Source organism: Caloenas nicobarica, chromosome 1 (assembly GCF_036013445.1).
Source record: "Caloenas nicobarica isolate bCalNic1 chromosome 1, bCalNic1.hap1, whole genome shotgun sequence".
Lineage (NCBI taxonomy): Eukaryota > Metazoa > Chordata > Aves > Columbiformes > Columbidae > Caloenas > Caloenas nicobarica.
In genome coordinates this window covers 117757507-117777316 of record NC_088245.1, presented here as the reverse complement: position 1 = coordinate 117777316, position 19810 = coordinate 117757507, and the positions used below count along the sequence as shown (strand labels likewise).

At 41.4% G+C, this 19810-nt stretch overlaps 1 protein-coding gene across 4 annotated transcripts in view; it reads right to left on the bottom strand.

Moving 5' to 3' along the window:
• The window catches only part of LOC136002538 (amine oxidase [flavin-containing] A-like), a 56907-nt gene extending 43411 nt beyond the window's left edge, over nt 1-13496 (bottom strand). For 3 of the 4 annotated variants that reach the window (XM_065657695.1, XM_065657685.1, XM_065657668.1), the window contains exons 1-2: nt 13400-13496; nt 209-303 (exon numbers count right to left, since the gene is read on the bottom strand). In XM_065657695.1, the coding sequence (XP_065513767.1) occupies nt 209-303; nt 13400-13445 (141 nt within the window). In that variant the 5' untranslated portion in view covers nt 13446-13496. Of the gene's footprint in view, nt 1-208; nt 304-10897; nt 11032-13399 lie in introns of those variants that run through there. The other variant, XM_065657677.1, reaches the window with a different exon arrangement.
• Nucleotides 13497-19810: the final 6314 nt, after the last annotated feature.

Genomic DNA, 19810 nt, shown 5'->3' with positions numbered 1-19810 from the left:
CATGCTGACTGATAACTTTCTTGTACTTCACGTGCCTGGAAATGGTGTCCACGATTAGTTGCTCTACCACTTTCCCAGGGATTGAGTTCATGCTGACTGACCTGTAGTTCCCTGGGTCCTGCTTCTTGCCCCTCTTTAAGATAGGAGTGATGTTTGCCATGTTGTAGACCAGCACAAGTGAGAGTCAAGCATCTCATGAAGCACTTACCCTGATAGTGAACGTCCTTCCTCCAACTCTGTTCCGGGCCTCAAGAACCACCACACTGACCCCAGACTCAGACAGCAATTTGGCAGCAGACAAACCTACCAGAAAAAGAGGAAGTGCTTTAAAGCAAGTGGCAGCAATCAGCCACATTAATGGTCAAAAACTGAACCAAAGCTTCAAAGTCAGAGATTTCAATACTGTTCTCAAAAATTCCTGAGAGAAATCAGAAACATATCATGGTGTCTTACCACAGAAATCATGTGGCTGCTGCTTAGCTGCAATTATAACTATTTGTCTCCATAAGTAGCATTCACAGACTGAAGTTTCCTCCTTCGGGTTAGCATTTTGGCATTTTAAAAACAGAATTATTAAGGGACACACATCTTATTCTTCATTTGTGCAGCATATAGGAAGGTAGAAACCAGCTTGTGGGGCTTGCAGCGCTAAAGTGATAGAAGTAACAATACACTAAATAGGCATGTTTCAGCAAAGTAGGCTTCCAACTTCTCTCATTCATCAACTTTCCACTCTATTGCTATCCGTTGTCCTCATTCACATGCAGAAAGAAAGCCTGCTTCACTGTCAAGATTCATTTTAAGCATGGGTTTGACCATGGCAATCAAACAGGCTGTATGTAGATACTTTATAAAAGGAATCATAGTCACAGCAAAAATCATCTAATTATGGGACTTTGTGAGGCAGGTACTAGAAACAACTGAAAATTCAATTGGACAGGAGTTCTCCTTGCTTTTGACAAATGCAAGCTGAAATTGTAAAAAGCAATCATGAGTTTGTGAAATCCGATTATCCCATTGCCCTGCAGGCCAATTTGGCATTGAGGCATTATTTCTTTGGAGTTGTTTCCCCTCCTTAAGTATATGAAAGCCAGCCTTATTGATCAGAACTTCCAAGATACCCTGCAGGAAGGAATAATAATATTATATTCATGTTTATTGTTCTACCTTGAAGCGTGATTAAAAACAACTGTTTCTGAGCCTACAGAGAATGCACATCTGAAAAGACCAGAGGAGAGGAATTGTTCTGGGCAGCATTAAGTGCACTCATCTGTTCTGAGAACAATACAGAATCGCCCATAAACTTCTGTGCATGTGAGCTTTTAACGGGGAAGTGGAATACCATTCACTGGAAACCAGAACTGAGGAAGTTCAAATGTCTTACATTGACAAAAATCATACACGTGATTTCCATACTCATCTAAAAATAATTTTACATCCTTGCACCATATTATTTAGATTGCTGCTGCAGCAGAAGTATACTTAATTCTTCCATCTATTTAATATTCTGGTTTTTGTTGTTGTGGTTTTTTTTTTTTTTTTTTTTTAAATGCAAACCATTTGTCAATGAAGCAAACATCTTATAAATTGATCTAATTTCTTTCAGTAATTTTTGATTCTTTTTTTTCTACATGGAAGTCTATGGACAACGTTTTACAATTTTTTTGTAATAAATTCTTCAATCCTTTCAGTGATAATGTTCTCTTTGTCCCCAATACAAACATAAAAGACACAAGTCTACAATGTTGCAAACACAAACTGCAGTATTTTCTTACAAATATTTTTTTTAATTTGAGGAAAAATGATTTTTCAAAATATACAGTGGGTTTTGTCACAAAAAAGTGGATTTTCTACATGTATAAAATAAAAGCCTGAATTTCTCTATTCTGTGTAAGTGCCACTGGGCACTCCAGCATGAGTGGGTAATTCTTTTGTAAGAAAGTTTACTGTAGATACAAGTCTTGAAAAAATGCACAGTGCATTCGTGTGTTACCCTATGGAACATAAACCAGCAAAAATCTGGCCTAGGTGTGAAAAAAAAAATGCAAATCCTCACTGTATGAGGCTATCATTTCATGCAGTATACGGTATCTATATTCAAGCCATGGTTGTTTAGGAAGAATAACAGTTGCAATGGACTTGGTTGGAAATTGAGCTTATTACGGGTTTATAGCTTAATTATATGATACACCCAAATAAAGAAGGACTGCTAAAGGATGAAGAACACATTGTAACATGACTGAGGTTCTCTAACCTGTTTTCTTATTAAACTGTACCTCTTGCATTACAGCCTTACAGGTTTTTAGTTTCATTATTGTTAACCCAAGTGCCACCGTAGACACTGATCCCCCCCAAAAAAGGGCTTCAGAGCTACACAGACTGGGAAACGGCAAGAGATACATTTGGACAGTGATGGCTCACTGGCAACTGGGAGAGAGCCCGACTCAGAAATAAAAACGTGACAAAATATGTTGGTAAAAAATACTATTACTACACGTTTCTTTGTTTAAAGCATGGAAACACGTTTCTTTTAAAATGAAGGGCTAGCAACAACACCTACACATGGAGTAGCTCTATGTAACTGTCTGTTGAACCCAACTTTTCAGCTCCATTCTGGTGTGACCGAAGTGCACCAGATACAGGGGCTTCCACAGGTATATCTTAAGCATCCCACAGGTCGTGAAGCCTATGTGCTTTTGATACACAATTAACCTCCAAATAGATGGCATAGTTTGCCTTTATCTTCTCCATAACTTGAATTTTCAAGACTTCTGTTGCTGTTCCAGTACCCTCTACAGGACTGGATGCCAGAGAGAGAACATTTATTTGTTTGATCAATGGGGTGAGAATGAGAGACAGGAAGGAATGAGATCCTCTCCTTTGCGGTTCCTTGCCCTGTCCCTGCCTGCTCAGCTCCCCTCAGGCCACATGGAGCTAGCCTCTCACCTCCGCTACTTCCCCAGAGGGCATCACGCATCTTCCAGGAGCTGCCAAGGGGGAGGGCAGGACCTTCATACCATAAGGGCCTCCTGTAGTGAGAGTGCTGCTCTAAAACGACAGTCCTCCAGAGCATGTCGGCTCTGATACCAGCCACAAGGCCCTAGGATATTCATAAAATCATAGAACACCAGGTTGGAAAGGTCCACAAGGATCATCTGGTCCACCCTTTCTTGGCAAAAGCACAGCCTGGACAGTACCCTGTACAGTGGAGTCTCGAAAGTGTCTGACCTTGGGGAATACACCACTTCCCTGGGATGATTATTCCAATGGCTGATTGTTCCCAGAGTGAAAAATTTCCCTCGTGTCCAATCGGAATCTCCCCAGGAGCAACTTTCACTCATTGCCCCTTGTCTTTTCAGTGTGACTCCTTGTAAAAAGAGAGTCTCCGTCTTCTTTGTAGCCACCCTTTAAATACTGGAACTTGGTGATGAGGTCTCCCGTAAGCTTTCTTTTCTCAAGGCTGATATTGTGGATATCCACCATGACCTGCGAGCACGCCATACAGGGCCAAATCCAGTACTGGGCTGTGATGTCTCAGGCCACAGCCAAGACTCATGCCAGGTATTTCAAAAGGCACCTGTGTATTCCTGTATGACTGCACCACAGACATGTCTGTCACAGCTGAGGCTTCTGTTGTGCCCCATTGCTTCCTCCACCTCCTCCAAGTGTAGCCTAGAGATAAAGCTGCAAACCACTCCGAATCACTGGCCATGCTCTTTCCAGATATTACTCTAATTCTATGAATTAGAAATAGATTACTTGCCTCAGAAAGATGAAAGGAGACTGCCAAAACCATGTCTCATTTGAAGTATCTGGCTGTAGAAATTCACTTGTTATTAGATGAGAATAAACAAGGCAAGATGACTTACACATCTTCCACAAGGGTTTCTATGGCAATCTCACACCAAGCTCCCCGTCTGAAGGCACCATTCAGGAGAGCTCTGTTCCTATTGATTTTGCAGTGCTATCAAGGACTCAGAATTACTGCTGCTACAGATCATACTACTGCTGCTTTCATTTCAGAAAATTGTCATAATCCTATCAAGCAGAGTAGTTTCAAGTGCATCAAAACACTGGATATACAGTTTAAAAAAAAAAAAAAAGGAAACTAAGATGAATTTATGCCAATCTGCAGACTACCAGACATAGACCATGGCTGAAACAGAGATGTTGAACAATACTGAATTTTGTATGTAGTCTGATGGAAAATAAAACAAAGCATGTCTCAACCTCATAGGAGAGAAATGTTCAACTCTACAGATACTGCACAAGACTGGGACTTAAGACATCTGAGCTTGCTTCCCAATTCAGACCCATAATGTGGGAAATATTTCCCTATTTTTAAGGAAGCCTTTATCAGACTAGTGTTTATGAGAGTAATTCCAAGTTGCCTCAATACTAGGGTTACAGAACAGTTACAGAATGGTTAGGGTTGGAAGGGACCTCTGGAGATTATCTAGTCCAACCCACCTGCTAAAGTAGGTTGACCTAGAGCAGATTACACAGGAATGTGTCCAGATGGGGTTTGAATGTCTCCAGAGAAGGAGACTCCACAACCTCTCTGGGCAGTCTGCGCCAGTGCTCTGGTAATCTCAAGGTAAAGAAGATTTTCCTCATATTCAGATGGAACCTCCTGTGCTTCAGTGTGTGCTCATTGTCCCTCATCCTATTGTTGGGCACCACTGAAAGGAGTCCCGTCCCATCCTCTTGACACCCGTCCTTGAGATATTTATAAACATTGATGAGATCCCTTTTAAGCCTTCTCTTCTCCAGGCTGAACAGACCCAGCTCTCTTAGTCTTATAAGAAAGGTGCTCTAGGCCCCTACTCATCTTCGTAGCCTGCTGCTGGACTCCCTCCAGTAATTCCTTGTCCTTCTTAAACTGGGGAACCCAGAACTGGACGCAGTACTCCAGATGTGGCCTCACCATGGCAGAGTAGAGGAGGAGGACAACCTCCCTCAACCTGCTGGTCACACTCTCGTTAATGCACCCCAGGATACCGTTGGCCTTCTTGGCCACAAGGGCACATTGTCGACTCATGGTCAACCTGTTGACAACCAGAACTCCCAAGTCCTTCCCCTACAATGCTGCTTTCCAGCAGGTCCGCCCCTAACCTGTACTGGTGCCTGGAGTTATTCCTCCCCAGGTGCAGGACCCTTCACTTGCCCTTGTTGAACTTCATCAGGTTCTTCTCTGCCCAGTGCTCCAGCCTGTCCAGGTCTCGCTAAATGGCAGCACAGCCTTCTGGTGTGTCGACCCTTCCACCCAGTTTGGTATCATCAGCAAACCTGCCGAGGGTGCACTCAGTCTCTTCATCCAGGTCATTGATGAACAGGTTGAACAGGACTGGACCTAACACTGACCCCTGGGGAAACCCACTAACTACAGGCCTCCAATCAGATTCTTCACCACTGATCACAACCCTTTGAGCTCTGCCATCCCACCAGTTCATGATCCATCTCACGGTGCATTCATCCAGCCCGCACTTCCTGAGCTTGCCTATGAGGATGTTGTGAGAGACAGTGTCGAAAGCCTTGCTGAAGTCAAGGTAGACAACATCCACTGCTCTCCCCTCGTCTACCCAGCCAGTCATACCACCATAGAAGGCAATCAGGTTGGTCAAACATGATTTCCCTTTGGTGAATCCATGCTGACTACTCCTGATAACCTTCCTTTCCTCCACATGCTTGGAGATGATGTCCAGAATGAACTGTTCCATCACCTTTCCAGGGATGGAGGTGAGGCTGAAAGTGTGATAGTAACTCTACAGTAATAGTATAGTGATTCTGCTTTTCAAAATCTAGGCTCTGTAAATCCAGTACATCAAATAGATTCACTGACATACCATGACTGGAAGCAAAAATCACCAGCATCTTTCCCAGACAGCACTTCTTACATGATGTATGCTGAGCATCTCCAAAACATGCCAGAGCAGTAGCCATACAGGGTAATGAAGGGCAGTGAAGGAGAGTGATGATATTCTGACACCATTAACCTTTTAACCCTTCAAACTGAAGCCACTACATACGTATTACATTAAGCACACCAAAACAAATGCAGAGAAAATTACCTGTTACTACTGAAAAGGTAACTGTCTGCTGGTTTTCTAGGTACGTTGCTTCCTTACTTGCTAGCTTCTTTGACAAAGTGCATTTGCCTTTTATGCACCCACCATCGGGTTGAAAGTTTACCAAAACCAAATTAATACAACATTCCTTTGTAAAATCCTTGTTAATCCACCATACTGCACATGGAGTGGGAGAATTACATTGTGTGATTAACTACTAACCCATTATTGCACTGTTCTAGCAGGCTTTAACTGAATAACATAAGGAAAAAAAAAATCTTTCTGGAAAATCGCTACATTTTTCTAATCTTAGCAGGGGAATACTTTTTAAACTTTTTTTTTCTCATAATACATCAGTAAAGTGAGACAACTGTTGATATATCCTTATTAAAGTTCCACTGTAACAGCATGCTAATGTTCCAATTAATTTTACTGCTTTCCTGATGGAAGACTTAACTTTTTCCAAACACAATTGAGTAATTAAATCTGGCAACAGTCACCTTTGAATCAGCTCTCATTATTCAACTAGAAGTCTCTTTGCCAAGTAAACATGAACCTGTCAATTAAGAGACACAAAACATTTCTACTATGACTGTAGGGTAAAACCTCCCTCACCTCCTTCTTCTCCTTCTCCCCCACCCTCCGATTTTCTTTTCATTGGCATTTTTGTACACATGATAGTACTTAAATAAATTTAAAAATATAGTTAAAATGTACTCAGTTACATCAAACTGACCAGAGAAATCACTAATGGGCAACAACAACAGAGTAAGAATGAAAGAACTGTTTTCCTTGACAGACTAAGGATTTGAAGTCTTAAAAATGCCACTGAAAATGAAAAAAACGTATTGATTAAATTACAGCCCCTTAAATTTGCACAAAACAGCAGGAATATACAGTGCAGATCACAAGTCTACACTCATTTCTACTTCAGTGTTGCCCAATAGCATAACATCACTAAGTTTCTGTTTGTCAGAAACTGTATTTTATCTTTCCATATGTTCTTTCACAATCCTTGTTGTAGAATACTTGATAGCGGGGATGAGTTTGCATTTATTTATTTTGTAATTTTCAGGTAAATGTTTTCCATTTCTTTTTAGTAAATTCCTTCCCCCCCGCCCCATCAAAAATAATCCAGTTGATTCACCAGATATTTCAACCAAAAGAGAATAAATATTTTCTATTACAGAGTACATTGTCCAACCGAGATGAAGCCACTCTAACTGCTTTCAATGGTGCTACTGTCTAAACACTTTCAACAGACGCAAGCCTTGTTCTGAAGGGCACAAAGACAGATTCTCATGGGCAATGTTAACAGAAACACAGTGGGCAGGAAGAAGGAATTGTATCCCGAGGCTGAATCTACTTCTCCGTACCCCCGCACTGTGATTTTCAAGCCCGGAGCCCATTGCAGTAAACAACTCTTCCCCAGAAAAACTGTCCTCCTGCCCCCCAAAACAAAGGCAGAAAAAAGTTAACTAGTATAAGCACAGGGTTAGAAATGGAGCATCTTCCTTCCCCTTACATATTAAAACGAGTAGCACCAGTTAAAATGATGATGGTTTGATTCCTTCTACTTTATGAAAACATCTAAGATAATTATGCACATTTTCTAACTGTTGATATCTGTTTTGGTCAGTATGCAGAATAAATTCTTGCCAGTTAATTGGTGATCTTCAGCTAAATACGTATGTGAAAAAATGTTGCTGCAAAACTGAACAAGATCATTACCACAAATATCAAGAACATCAGCACTGGTATTCCTGGGAAAGACATAATATCTGTCCCATTCCTGGTTTTGTTACACTAGAATATTTAGAGACCTGTCCTAACTACTTGGCTATTTCTTTAGCTAGCTGTAGTAAATCACACTCTTAAAACTTCAGACCTACCAAGCTAATACTCTTTCCTACCTAATACTCTTTCCTACCTTTCAACACCTTTCACCTAAGCCTGAGGCATGGTGCAAAATCTGTTCCTCGAGGATAAACCATAGGTTTACAGCGCTCTCTTAGGAGCTCTGAATTTGCTAACCTATGAATCATGGTAGTGTACACTGTGTTTTTGCCAGAAACAAACCTGACACATTCTTCACTCAGGAGCAGAAGCCGCTGTGACTCTACAGGGTACCCCCTGGTTTAGACAATGTTTTTAAATGATGCATATGCCATAGAAAACCACACAAAGAATATGATGAAAGATGAAGAAAAAAATAATATTTCTACATCTGGTTGTATAATGAACACATCACAACCATATTTTGGCCAAAACTAAACATCTAGCACTGAGCATAACACAAAGGAGTGTCTTAACCAAAATCCATGCCCCACATCATAAGGTTTTGCATGTTTAGGAGCAAAAGATTAGAACATATTATGTAGAAGATGGCAAATGGAAACTGGTATTTCTGCTTATTTGTGAGTATTGTACATAACATCTATTACATTTTATATAGGGGTCTGATTGTTTTGTTCCTGCTGTAAACTATTCGCATAACGGCAGTCAGCTTGCAAGCAGTACATGGGGAACTGAGAGCTCTGTCAAACATTTATATTTATTTCTGCATCCCCAAAAAAATGGCTTACAGGAATTTCTGGTATCAAGTGACAATATTATCACCAATTATTAGCTTTCCTCTTGGATCTAGAAAGAAATGGAAGAAACAGGGTAGCCAGAGCCCAGCACAGGGCAGATGTAAAGAGATGAACACAGGATACATTTTAGGAAACAGCTATGACATTCCTACAAGTCAAATTCTGGGTAAATTTAGAAGTAACACTAGAAAAAAAATCTACTGAAAACTACCCTAGATTTACACAGGTGGGGCTGATTATATCTTCTACCAGTAACTGTGTACTTGACAGTTTATCTGACACTACCACCCACCAGCAGCTTGGCATGCTGTCATAACAAACAGAGCAGTATACAACATAAGTTGTGGTGCCATTATAGCAAGCAAGGAAAATCTGCGTTTCCTCATCATTCAGTCTTTCTCAGAGACTACAGCCAATGCGTAGGTAGCTCAAGTGGTAGAGCTGTCAATCACATACCAGGGAGCAGGAGATGCCAACGCATAGTGCTCTTCCATGAAGAGGGGAAAAAAAAAACCAACCCTTAATAGTATAGCATATGTTTTGTTTCAATATAAAGACTAATTACTACTATTTTTACAACCCAGATTCTCCTACAATTTGTGGCCCTGGGACCGCTCTGTAAGTGTAACAGAAAACAGTGCTGTTTCCTGCATGTGGCTGGCAAATCTGTGTGTCTATTTTGTTGAGCCATCAGATCTCCCTGTTTTGAGCTAAGAACAAGTGTGGTTTTATTTGGAAATAAGAACTGCCCGTGTCAAAGAATGATAATCTGCAGTGCAAGTTTCAATTATGGCTGTGTTTCCTTTGTGTCTTCTGTTTGTAACATGATGTGCTGAAATTTCTTCCAAAAAATACTTGCATACAAGCTTCTGGACATAATTCTTATCTGACGTGTCTCTGGTTTGCATTACGTAGACAAACATTTTAAATTCTCCATGCCATCTTTTGATAAACTGGGCTTCCAGTGTCCGAAATTCACGTGTAAGATGAGGCTGGCATGTGAATGTACCATAAGCTTCATGTTGAAAAAGCTGGGGTGTTTTGCTTACATTGTTTTGGGGTTTTTTTTTGTCAACTTTTGAACTACTTAAGCTTGAATTTTCAGAGTGTATTTTTCCAGCTGATCCTTTTTTTTTTTTTTTTTTTTTTTTCCCCTCTGGAAAATCTTAGTCAAAATTGGCTGGCTATTTCTAAATGTTCAGGAAACAATCATTCTTCTTTGATTTTGAAAACTGTTGGCTTTTTTTCCCCCTATTTTGGAAGTTCTAGCAGCAACTTGAAATTTGGCAAGGAGGTAGCACATTTTGTTATCCATGTGAAAATATGCCCCAATAAGGTCAGTTAGAAAGTTTTGAGGAATTACAGGTTCCAGGTAAGCAGTAGCCATTTTCTAGATCTCAAAAGCTGAAATATCTGAGGTTTCTGTCAAAACTCTCCAAGCACTTAATGCTGCCCAGTTGTTAATGAGCAGTTACCAAGGAGTGACAGAGCATCCCAGACCTCCTTACAACCCATGTCTTGTCTCAGAGCAAGCGGGTATGCCCTATCCTAGGGCTATGGAGCCAAAATCTGAATTTCCCTGTAATTATGGTCTTAGCTTGGGGAATGGGTAATGGAGCTGGGACGGGGATGATGTGTCATAAGTATGGCAGTGACTTGCTACATAAAACGGACAGCTTCTGGAAACTGTCAATACAGTAGTTAGTCCACACAGAGGTTGACAATCTCCTAGTCCTCAACTAATGTAGCCCCTTAACCCAAGCATCAGAGGACTGTCTGATGAGATGTCAGGGTTACAGTCCTGCCAACTGATCAGACAAGCGTCCATGGCACATCACAGGCTGTCAGCTTATTGTGTTTAAGAAACATGCACAGGAAAGCAAATGCAGAAGAAAAAGGTCAAAATCAATTCAAGCCAGAACACCCTCTTCATTTCAGTAGAAAACCTCTATAAATAGAAAATGGGAGCAATATTCAGGGCATACAAACAAGAACCCCCCGTGGGTATAGGGAAAGTCTTTAACTTCAGGCATCAGTTTATCTAATATGTTTGAGTATAAAATGTTATAATTAATATTAACTGTGCTATAGGGGACACTATCCAGTAAGAATGATACACACATGTGCCTGGGGGCTTTCCTGGCCACCATCCACATTTTTAACATGCACGCCCATATAAAAAGAGGAATCTAGCCTAAGCTCTGCAGTTCCCTCTCTGTAGGGGTCCAAACGTACTTGCTGATGCCATCTGGACAGTTCAGACATGATTCCATGGGGTACAGCAGACAAATCTCAGCAGTAGATGCCACCAGAGCCAAGTTCATCTTCCAAGAGCTTCCCTGCTGTGAAGCACTCTTTGCAGAAGGTCCCTCCATTCCCAGGTTGCAGCTTCCTACAGGCAGAGCGGGTTCTGTGTCTCTGTGAAGGGCCACGTACAGACACGTGGGTACAGAGACCAGGAGCATGGGTGAGACCTGTGCCTTAGGCTGTACAGAAACTGGCTCTCATGACCATGCTTCAAATTAAGGAATAGATATCTCCAGAGATGCCAGTCAGGATTTGAGCTTCATTTTCCAAATCTTGTACAAATATTTTTAAAAGCCACAATCTTACCACTGGGAAGCCTACAATATAACAAGTAGCATGCTTATACCTGAAACACATTTCATGTGTTCCTAGTAAAGAACCAGTTTATGCCAAAGTTTTTCATCCTTTCCTGCAAGTATCAGGTAATGAGTATTTAAAAATATAGTAGAAGGAGAGAAGACAGTAATCTTATCAGATGAGGCAATTTCAAATATATCTTCAGATAAATAAGCAGCAGCAAGTCAAGACTGGAGTCAGAGACATTTAGAAGGCAAAACCCTGTCCATACCGGAGTGTGTCTTACTATTTGTCTCACCAGAACCAAAATTGTAGATGCAGATTACTTTTTTTTAAGACCAGAAAGCAGCCCTGTCTAACCTCTTACAGAACTGAGGTGTAGGTGTATTTGTACAGGAACAATAACGATAGAGAAGCTGTGTGAAAAGCAAAACAAACTAAGAGCTGATAGGAATTACAAAGATGGATTAATTATGAAATAAAGCATTAATTGTTCATTTTTCAAAGGCTGCTTTCTTAAAATGATGTCAGTTCTAATTCATAATAGGCAAAGACCAATTTCTATGCCACTGGTATGACATAAGGGTTTCCATTGGCAAGAAAAATGTTCCTGTACCCCAAGAGTGCTGTGACATGTTTATTTGTCTTCCTAATACCACTGACAAATTTTCTGGGACTGTAACGCCTTGAAATTTCCTGTTTGGCTCCATTTCAGACCCCACACCAGGCTTTAGTCCAAGGCGTAAGTGTTCTGAAGTATCTTACTGATTCTTGTACCAGTGAGGCAAGATATCACTTAGAATTGCTCAATGCGTTTTCCGAAACACTGCTATAGGTTGGAAAGCTGGAGGAGCAAGGTATCCTAAACGGAAAAAGAGCTTCCCAAGAGTCCTAATAACCATACTAAGATCAGGTTGCCATGAGCTGCCCACAGTATGGGTGGTAATTCCCTAAGGGCACTCTGTGCATTACAGGAACCTTAAAGACAAAGACCAAATGCTTGTGCTAGCAGGAAAACACCCAGGCATCTGGTAAAACTAAAAAGCAAGAAAGCTGGGTCCAAAATCTTTCTTTCTGTTCAGCGATACTACAGATTATTTATATAATTACACTATCACAAATAATTATTTAAACAATTATTGTTGTCTTCGCAAGTGAAATCATGCAATTAAATAAACAATTTGCTGGTTTGTTTATTAATACACTGCAGATTAAAGGACACCTTCTCAGTCCTAATAAAAACTAATTTTAGCTGTAGCAATAATGGCTGTAGTATCACTGAAGTCACTCAGTCAAATAACTCATCTTTTCTGAATCACTAGTGAAGTAAACACTCCCTGAAAAGTGAAACCTGGCCAAAGCTGCTAACACAGTGTTTATCTGGTGGACAAACCAAACACAGATTTTATCCAACATACCAACATTCTCATCCTAGGTATCATCAGGTTCCATAAGAATAATTACTTAATTTTTAAGGACAACAATCAGAAGCCACAATGCACTTGCTAGTGTTAAAATAGACCTGAATCTGAATAGTATTTTGGAAAGTACTTTTCCAAGTCCATTGCATCAGGAGAATTTGGCTGTCTATGGAGTACAGCTCACAGTAACAAAACCCAATGTGTTTTTACAGAGATTCCCAGATGACTTTCTGCAGTATTTATCAAAAGAATACAAGCACCAGCACTGCAAGCTCAACCTAAACCCCCCATAATTTAAAAATATCATATTTCCTGTGATGCAGAAATCCCAGCCTGTATCCCTGCATTCTCCTACACCTGTGGACATTTATGAAGTCAGTTTTCCTATGAATTCTCTTCTGGTGAGCACGAAGTACTCGTCAATGCAAAAAGAAGAGGATACGTCCTCAAATATCGACCTCGATATTTCTTCCTTTTTCTTTTTTTTCCCCTCCAATGTATCTGAAGCCCCCGAAGACCATCACCCAAGGCCAGCCGCGAGAACAAGTCACTCCCAGACCCGCCGCCCCCAGGCCCCGCGCTGCTCAGCCGGGGGCACCCATGTCCCCCCGCTGTCCCCGGCGCAGAACGGGCCCCGGGACCGCTCCCGGGGTGATGACCCCAGAGAGGCCGTCGGATGCCCGGTGGCCGCGCCGCGCCCCCCCGGACCCACCTGAGATGCCGCCCCCGACCACGACCACGTCGTACTTCTCGGCCATGGCGCTGCCCCACGTCCCGGTCGCTCCCTCCCTCCCGCCCTCCCGCGGCGGCGGCGGCGGCGGCGGCTCCAGCCCCGGCCCGGCTCTGTGGGGCGGGCAGAGCCGCCCGTCCCGCCCGCCCCGGACCCGCCCCTGGGCGGGCCCCCCACAGCCTCCACCAATGATTACCGCCTAGGGGAGGGGTCTTTCTCAGCCACGCCCCTCCAGTCCCCGCCCCCCCGCCCGGTTCGGGCTTTCGGGCGGGGCCCGGCCCGACGGGGCGGTGCGGGCACCCGGCGGAGCGGGAAGGCGGCGGGGATCGCTGGGGGAAAACAGCCGCCCGACGCTGCCTCCAGGTAAACGTTGTGCCTGGGCCCGGCTCGGTACCGACTGGGTTTCGCGTCAGTCTGTCCCGGGTGCTCCAGAAGGGCTGGAGGCAGACGGGTGACAGTGACTGCTTCAGGCTTTATCAGCCCACACTCGCTAAAACCTTTTCATTTATTAAAATTTAGGAAGAATGCCAGCAGTGAGTGTGGGAGGGGAGGAGATCCATGGAGCTGCAGTGTCACAGGTTGCAGCAGTGTACAAGCCTCACCTTGTAATGTGATCAAATAGCACTTGGTCCGTGAGCTGGGGAATGAAGGCTCAACCTTTGCACGAAAGTGGTTTCCCAAAGACAATGCCTGAAATAACAACTGGTTGCCAAAATACCAATTTTGTTTGCACTTCTACTATTACTGCTCAGAAATACGTGGTGGTTGTGATTTTTTAATGCATTTTATAGCTTGTACAATTTTTATTTCCAAAGTGTAAATGTCATCTCTGTGAAGCTAAGGAGAAAAAATAGAGAGCCTGTCCATCCCCTGCCAAGTAAGCACAGAAGACCTTTATGGTTCACATAATTACAGAAAACCCTAATACCACTTCATGTTAAATATTGATATAAGTTCTGAGAGATGCCCAATTCCGCAATCATATACCATACTTGGACATGACCAAAGAATTGAATGAGAGTGCAATACTTCATAGTCAGTGTCCTCAGAAATGCCCTGGCTTTCTTACAGTGAAAAAATTAGGACTTTTGGGTTGTACCAAATAAGCAAGATATGGACCTATTCAAGTGGGTCCAGAGGAGGGCCACAAAAATGATCAGAGAGGTGAAACACGTCTCCTATGACGGAAGGCTGAGAGAGTTAGGGTTATTTAGCCTGGAGAAGGCTCCAGGGAGACCTTATTGAGGCCTTTCAGTACTTAAAGGGGTCTTATAAGAAAGATGGGGACAGACTTTTTAGCAGGACCTGTTACAGTAGGACAAAGGGTAAGGGTTTTAAAGTAAAAGAGGGGAGATTCAGACGAGATATAAGGATTTTTTTTTTTTTACTAAAAGGGTGGTGAAATGCTGGAACAGGTTGCCCAGATAGGTGGTAGATGCCCCATCCCTGAAGACGTTCAAGGCCAAGCTGGACGGGGCTCTGAGCAACCTGATCTAGTTGAAGATGTCCCTGCTCATGGCAGGGGGGTTGGACTAGATGACCTTTGAAGGTCCCTTCCAACACAAACTATTCTATGATTCTATGACAACAGTGACTGAAGGCAGAAATATCTATGAAATCATCAGGCTCCTCTATGAGAGACAGAATAAAGGATTTTCTTCTAAAATAAGCACTTTAGAAAGTGAAGTAGATGTACAGTGCTAATTAACTGTGTTGCATTAGCTGCAGACATGCAAATGCCAGGTGCAAATAAGAAGAACAAGAAGATGCCTGCTGCTCTGAGAAATCATCTACTGACACGGAAGTTTATTATTGCTGAGATCGCTGCTGCTTGCATACCAGAGTAAAGTGGGCAAAAGGGGATAGTCTGAGACTGAGAGTGATATGTATTCTGAAATGGGAAATGCAATGCATCAACAGCCATTTGTGCTTTTTGGGGAAAAAAAGTCTTTGCTTCTTGAGCTCTCACGGCTCTACTGGCCCCAGTGAGCAGGTCACAAGGAATCTGACGAATAAAAAGTTCCACCAAGCTGTAACTTCCTCATAATCCAGAAGCCAAGTTTGGAGGAAAACAACAAGAACATCCTTTGTGATAAGAACAGGAATTGTGTGTGTGTATCTAGATAACTTGCTGATAGATAAACTTGCCAAAAATTCTCTAGTGCTAAAAAGGAGCTGCAACAGGCTTGTTAAAGAGCAAAGGAGAATGAAGTGGTTTTACCTGGAGCAGTTCTAACAACGAGAGATGACATCAAAGTGTGAATTGTACACATCGTGCATGCCTAAACCCTTGGAGTAAAGACTGAAAAACTACCTAAGGGACTACCAAGGATTATCTTGGGCATTAGCAGCCTCCAGGCATAGCAGTGGCTGTCTGAACTGTGTAACTGCTGACCCCTTAGCATCTCTGTGATACAAATAAGAGACCTTGGAATAATTCTGCCTCTAACTCATATAGATCTGCAGACATCTAGGATTTGGAAGAGGGGGGGCGGGGAGGGGGGGAAGGGGGAGGGGAAAGAGCAGATGCTGAAGCCTTGCCTGAAAACAATGAGATTGAACCCAACGGGAGATGATCAAGGAGATCTTGTCAACATCACAGCTGGGTCCGTCAGGGTTTGCTGAGGACTCGCTGAAAAATGCAAGAAGTAGGGAAGGGAACAGGTGATGTGTCATATGGGGAATGATCCTTCGTTCAGAAATGTTATGAACACATTTTCAAAGAGAAATTTGGAATGTGCTCAGAAATCAGCAGAAAATAAAAAGATTGCGAACTTCACAGTAAAGGAAATTCTATTCCAAACACATACAATTTTATTTGGAAATAAGTTAATTTTTGCTCAGAGAATTGAATAATAAAGAATTGCTTGCCAATGTGCGCTGTTCCTTATACGCTATAAAGAAACTTCCCAGGTGATGTCATCAGTATTCACAGTTCTGTGTTATTTTGCATCTGATCTGTACCTCAAATGATGAGTAAAATCAGTCATAATCATGATGGAAGACAGAGATGGTTTACATTTTTTCCTGATTTCACTGTTACTTTATTTTGCCAATGCATCCGAAAATTGGAACACAAACACTGGGAAAATCCTTGGCATTAGAATAAAATGTTTTTGTCAAAATAAAAAACATTATCTATCATACATTCATGTGTACAGTATAATTTTTTAGTTCTTTATTTTTTTCATGAATGTCTTTTGACAGGTAGATAGAGAGAACCTAAGTGCTCTAAGGCAAGAATGCATTATCACTAGAAGATTGATTGTCCTTATTAAGATCATAATTGCCACCACTTAGCCACCTCTGAAGTCGTGTAGTTCTTGTATCTTAATGATATCAACAGAGCTTATCTGAAATATCCTAGAACATGTGATTTTAAGAGTTATTGCGTGCTGAAATATCTGCCATCAACTCATCATCTGTGTTGATTAGCACTCTACTCTGCAGGCACAAAGATGAGCTCTCCAGAGAGTATCAGAGCCTTTTGCAAAGCTTGGTTCACATAAATTTACATTCACAAACATTTAAATATTGGCAATTATATGGTTAGTACTCTGCATTACATCAAGTTGAAATATGAAAAACTTTGAAAAATAACCCAAACTCTTCCATACTTCAGACTCAGTGGTTCTGTTGGGTGTCCCTTTGTTGGACAACAGCATGCATGGTAATGAAGTAACTTCAAGTCTCAGCTGTAGGTGATACCATATTTTCTAAGGGCAGTTTTCTACTTTGGTACATTATCTTAGACTATCTTAAGCTAAATTTGGGGTCATCAATTAATTTACAGTGTTAATAATGTTTACATAGTTGTTAATTTTTTTTTCCAAGGACTTTATCAATAAGGGAAATTATAAAAGGCAATGTAGCATGTGTATACACATAATATTGTACACCATGAGTAGAAAATATAATAAAAAAATTATGTTCTATAAAAGGTTTCAAGCTCGAGAGCACTTTCCTCTGAAATGAACAAAATCCAAACAACCAACCCCAGATCAAAGTCTCTCCAAGGGTTTTGTGAAAGTGGAAAGAGAGAAAACACATATTCCCAAACAGCAAGGAAGGGACAGTCCAGCCTCCTGCCCACAGCAGATCCAGCAAATCCATCCTAGGCAATGTTCATACAATCTCCCTGCCTCTCTCTGGTCCATCGAATAGGTAGTCATTTAGGTCAACTGAAATGGCCCCAGCACGGAATTCGTAAAGACATTGTGCTTCAGGTCAGTAAAAACGAGTCTGATTTTTAGAACAGGCTTCACTGGCATGAAAAATGCTTGTATATACAATTTTATTCATCACTGTTTATTTTTACTGGCGTATTTTAAACTATAGCGACTGCGTGCTTCCTGGCTAGCTATATTTCAGGCACTGTGCTAAACTCTAATTGATGAATAAACACCTTGAAGCAAATTATCATCACCCATGGCTATTAATATTTGATTAGTTCATTTTACCTTACAATCACAACCAGGAAATCTTCTGAAATACAAATACAGGCAACGAAAATCTGCTGGTTTTCCTCTCCTTGACTTGTGTTTCCCATTCTTTCAATTACCGAGCATCCAACAGAGCTCCTGGTGTGGCGTCCATTCTGAGTGCAAGATGGGGTCAGCGGGACACAGAGGAGCATGCGGGGAGTGCTTTGCTCCGAGCTGGCCCCTATCACTGGCAGAGTTTCCGCCCTTCAGCAACCCATTGGCACTAGACCCACTTCATCGCTTCTCATCCCCTGCACCAGTCCAGAGACCTTGGTCCCCTCTGCAGTGCAGGATGCATAAGGCGTCACTCATGTCACTGCACTGCATTTGGGGACCCAGAAACTTTCAATGGGGATGGGATAGATAGGCAGCTGCACGTAAGGAGTTTTCGTAAAGCCATGAGGAAAAAGTCAACTACTATGACCTTAATGTCCCTAGGTAAATCTACTAAAACATATTTTAAGCATTTATCCAAATTTCAAAGTGCTCCTCTACACCTGGGAATAGAAAAACAGAACACAAGCTGAGACTTATGCCCTAAAGGGGAATACCCTCAGCTGCACACAATGAAGTTTTCTGTTTCACCAGAGAAACCTGTTGCCTACTCACTGGATTAAGCCTCGCTACCTGAGGCCACCAAAAGATAATTCAACTTCACAGAAATATGGAATAAAATTTTAAGTATTTTTAGCCACCAAAGATTTAGGTAAATATTTTCTGTGTGCTAAGATACTATAAGTAATTTCATTTTGTAAAATATTTCCAACTCTTAATTTCGTTTTATAACACAACATACCTAGGCATATGGGGTGCAAAAATTCAGAAGATAGTTTGGGAAGGAAACTGAATTATCTCATTAAAAAAGTGTAAAGTAACATCCCTGCATGATTGTGTGGTCTGACTAAAATCGTTATTGATGTTTCAACAGCATCAAACTCTCCTCTTTGTATAAGTTTCAAAATTGTCAAATATGTTTATATGAAGTAGATCTTGAAAATTTGAACATCATATTAATAAGCACTGGGCAGGCTTCATCAATGGGTGAAATAAAGCCTAAATCTCCATGTACCAGAAGAACTCAGGCCCAGGCAGCTCTTGCAGAAGGAGATAGTTGTTCGGTACATCCATAGGCAGAGTGAAGAGAGTTTGTGTCCTGTTATTAAAAGACACATACATAGTGCTATGAGAAGCAGTAGGTGAAGTGCAATAAGCCCATTTTTTTCTCAGGACCCAGCCTTTTCCCATAAACAGCTTTTCAGAAAGTAAGGTTTTTAAAATATCTTTATAATTTCATAGCTAGTTAATTTCCACTACAGTAGCACCAGTAGATTCCAGACAAACTCTTGATGAACATCTTCTGGGAGTCACAAAATATTGTGTGGGTTTTCTTGGTTTGGTTTGGTTTGGTTTGTTTTTTTTCATAAGGTGTGAAAGCAACATTGCTTCAGATATATGACTCATGCTAACAAAATAGATGGAAGCAACTCAAAGTTAGTACGTGTCACTAAAAAAATCATGCTGGTAATTAATTTTTAATCTCTTTAGCTCACTAGCCTTTGTCTTTAATTACATCTGTTAGTTCAATGGCCAGTGTTAAGACAGACATGGAGTCTTTTCCTTTCTCTCTGATTTATCTTCATGACTCATTTGCCTATAAAGGGAGTTCATTCTAGTAACTATGAGATAAAATATGTTCACTGACTGTAGTAATAAGGATTTTAAAAATATGTATATGTCTCTGTTTGCTTTCAAATAAAAGAAGCCTTGAAATGATTTCAACAAACTTAAATTAAATAAATCCTCCTGGATGCTTAGTTCTACTAACACTTTCAGCTCCAATATAAGCTCCAATACGAGGTCAGTAGGTGGGAGAGACTGCAAGGAAGGTCTAGAAGAAGGGTTTCAGCTA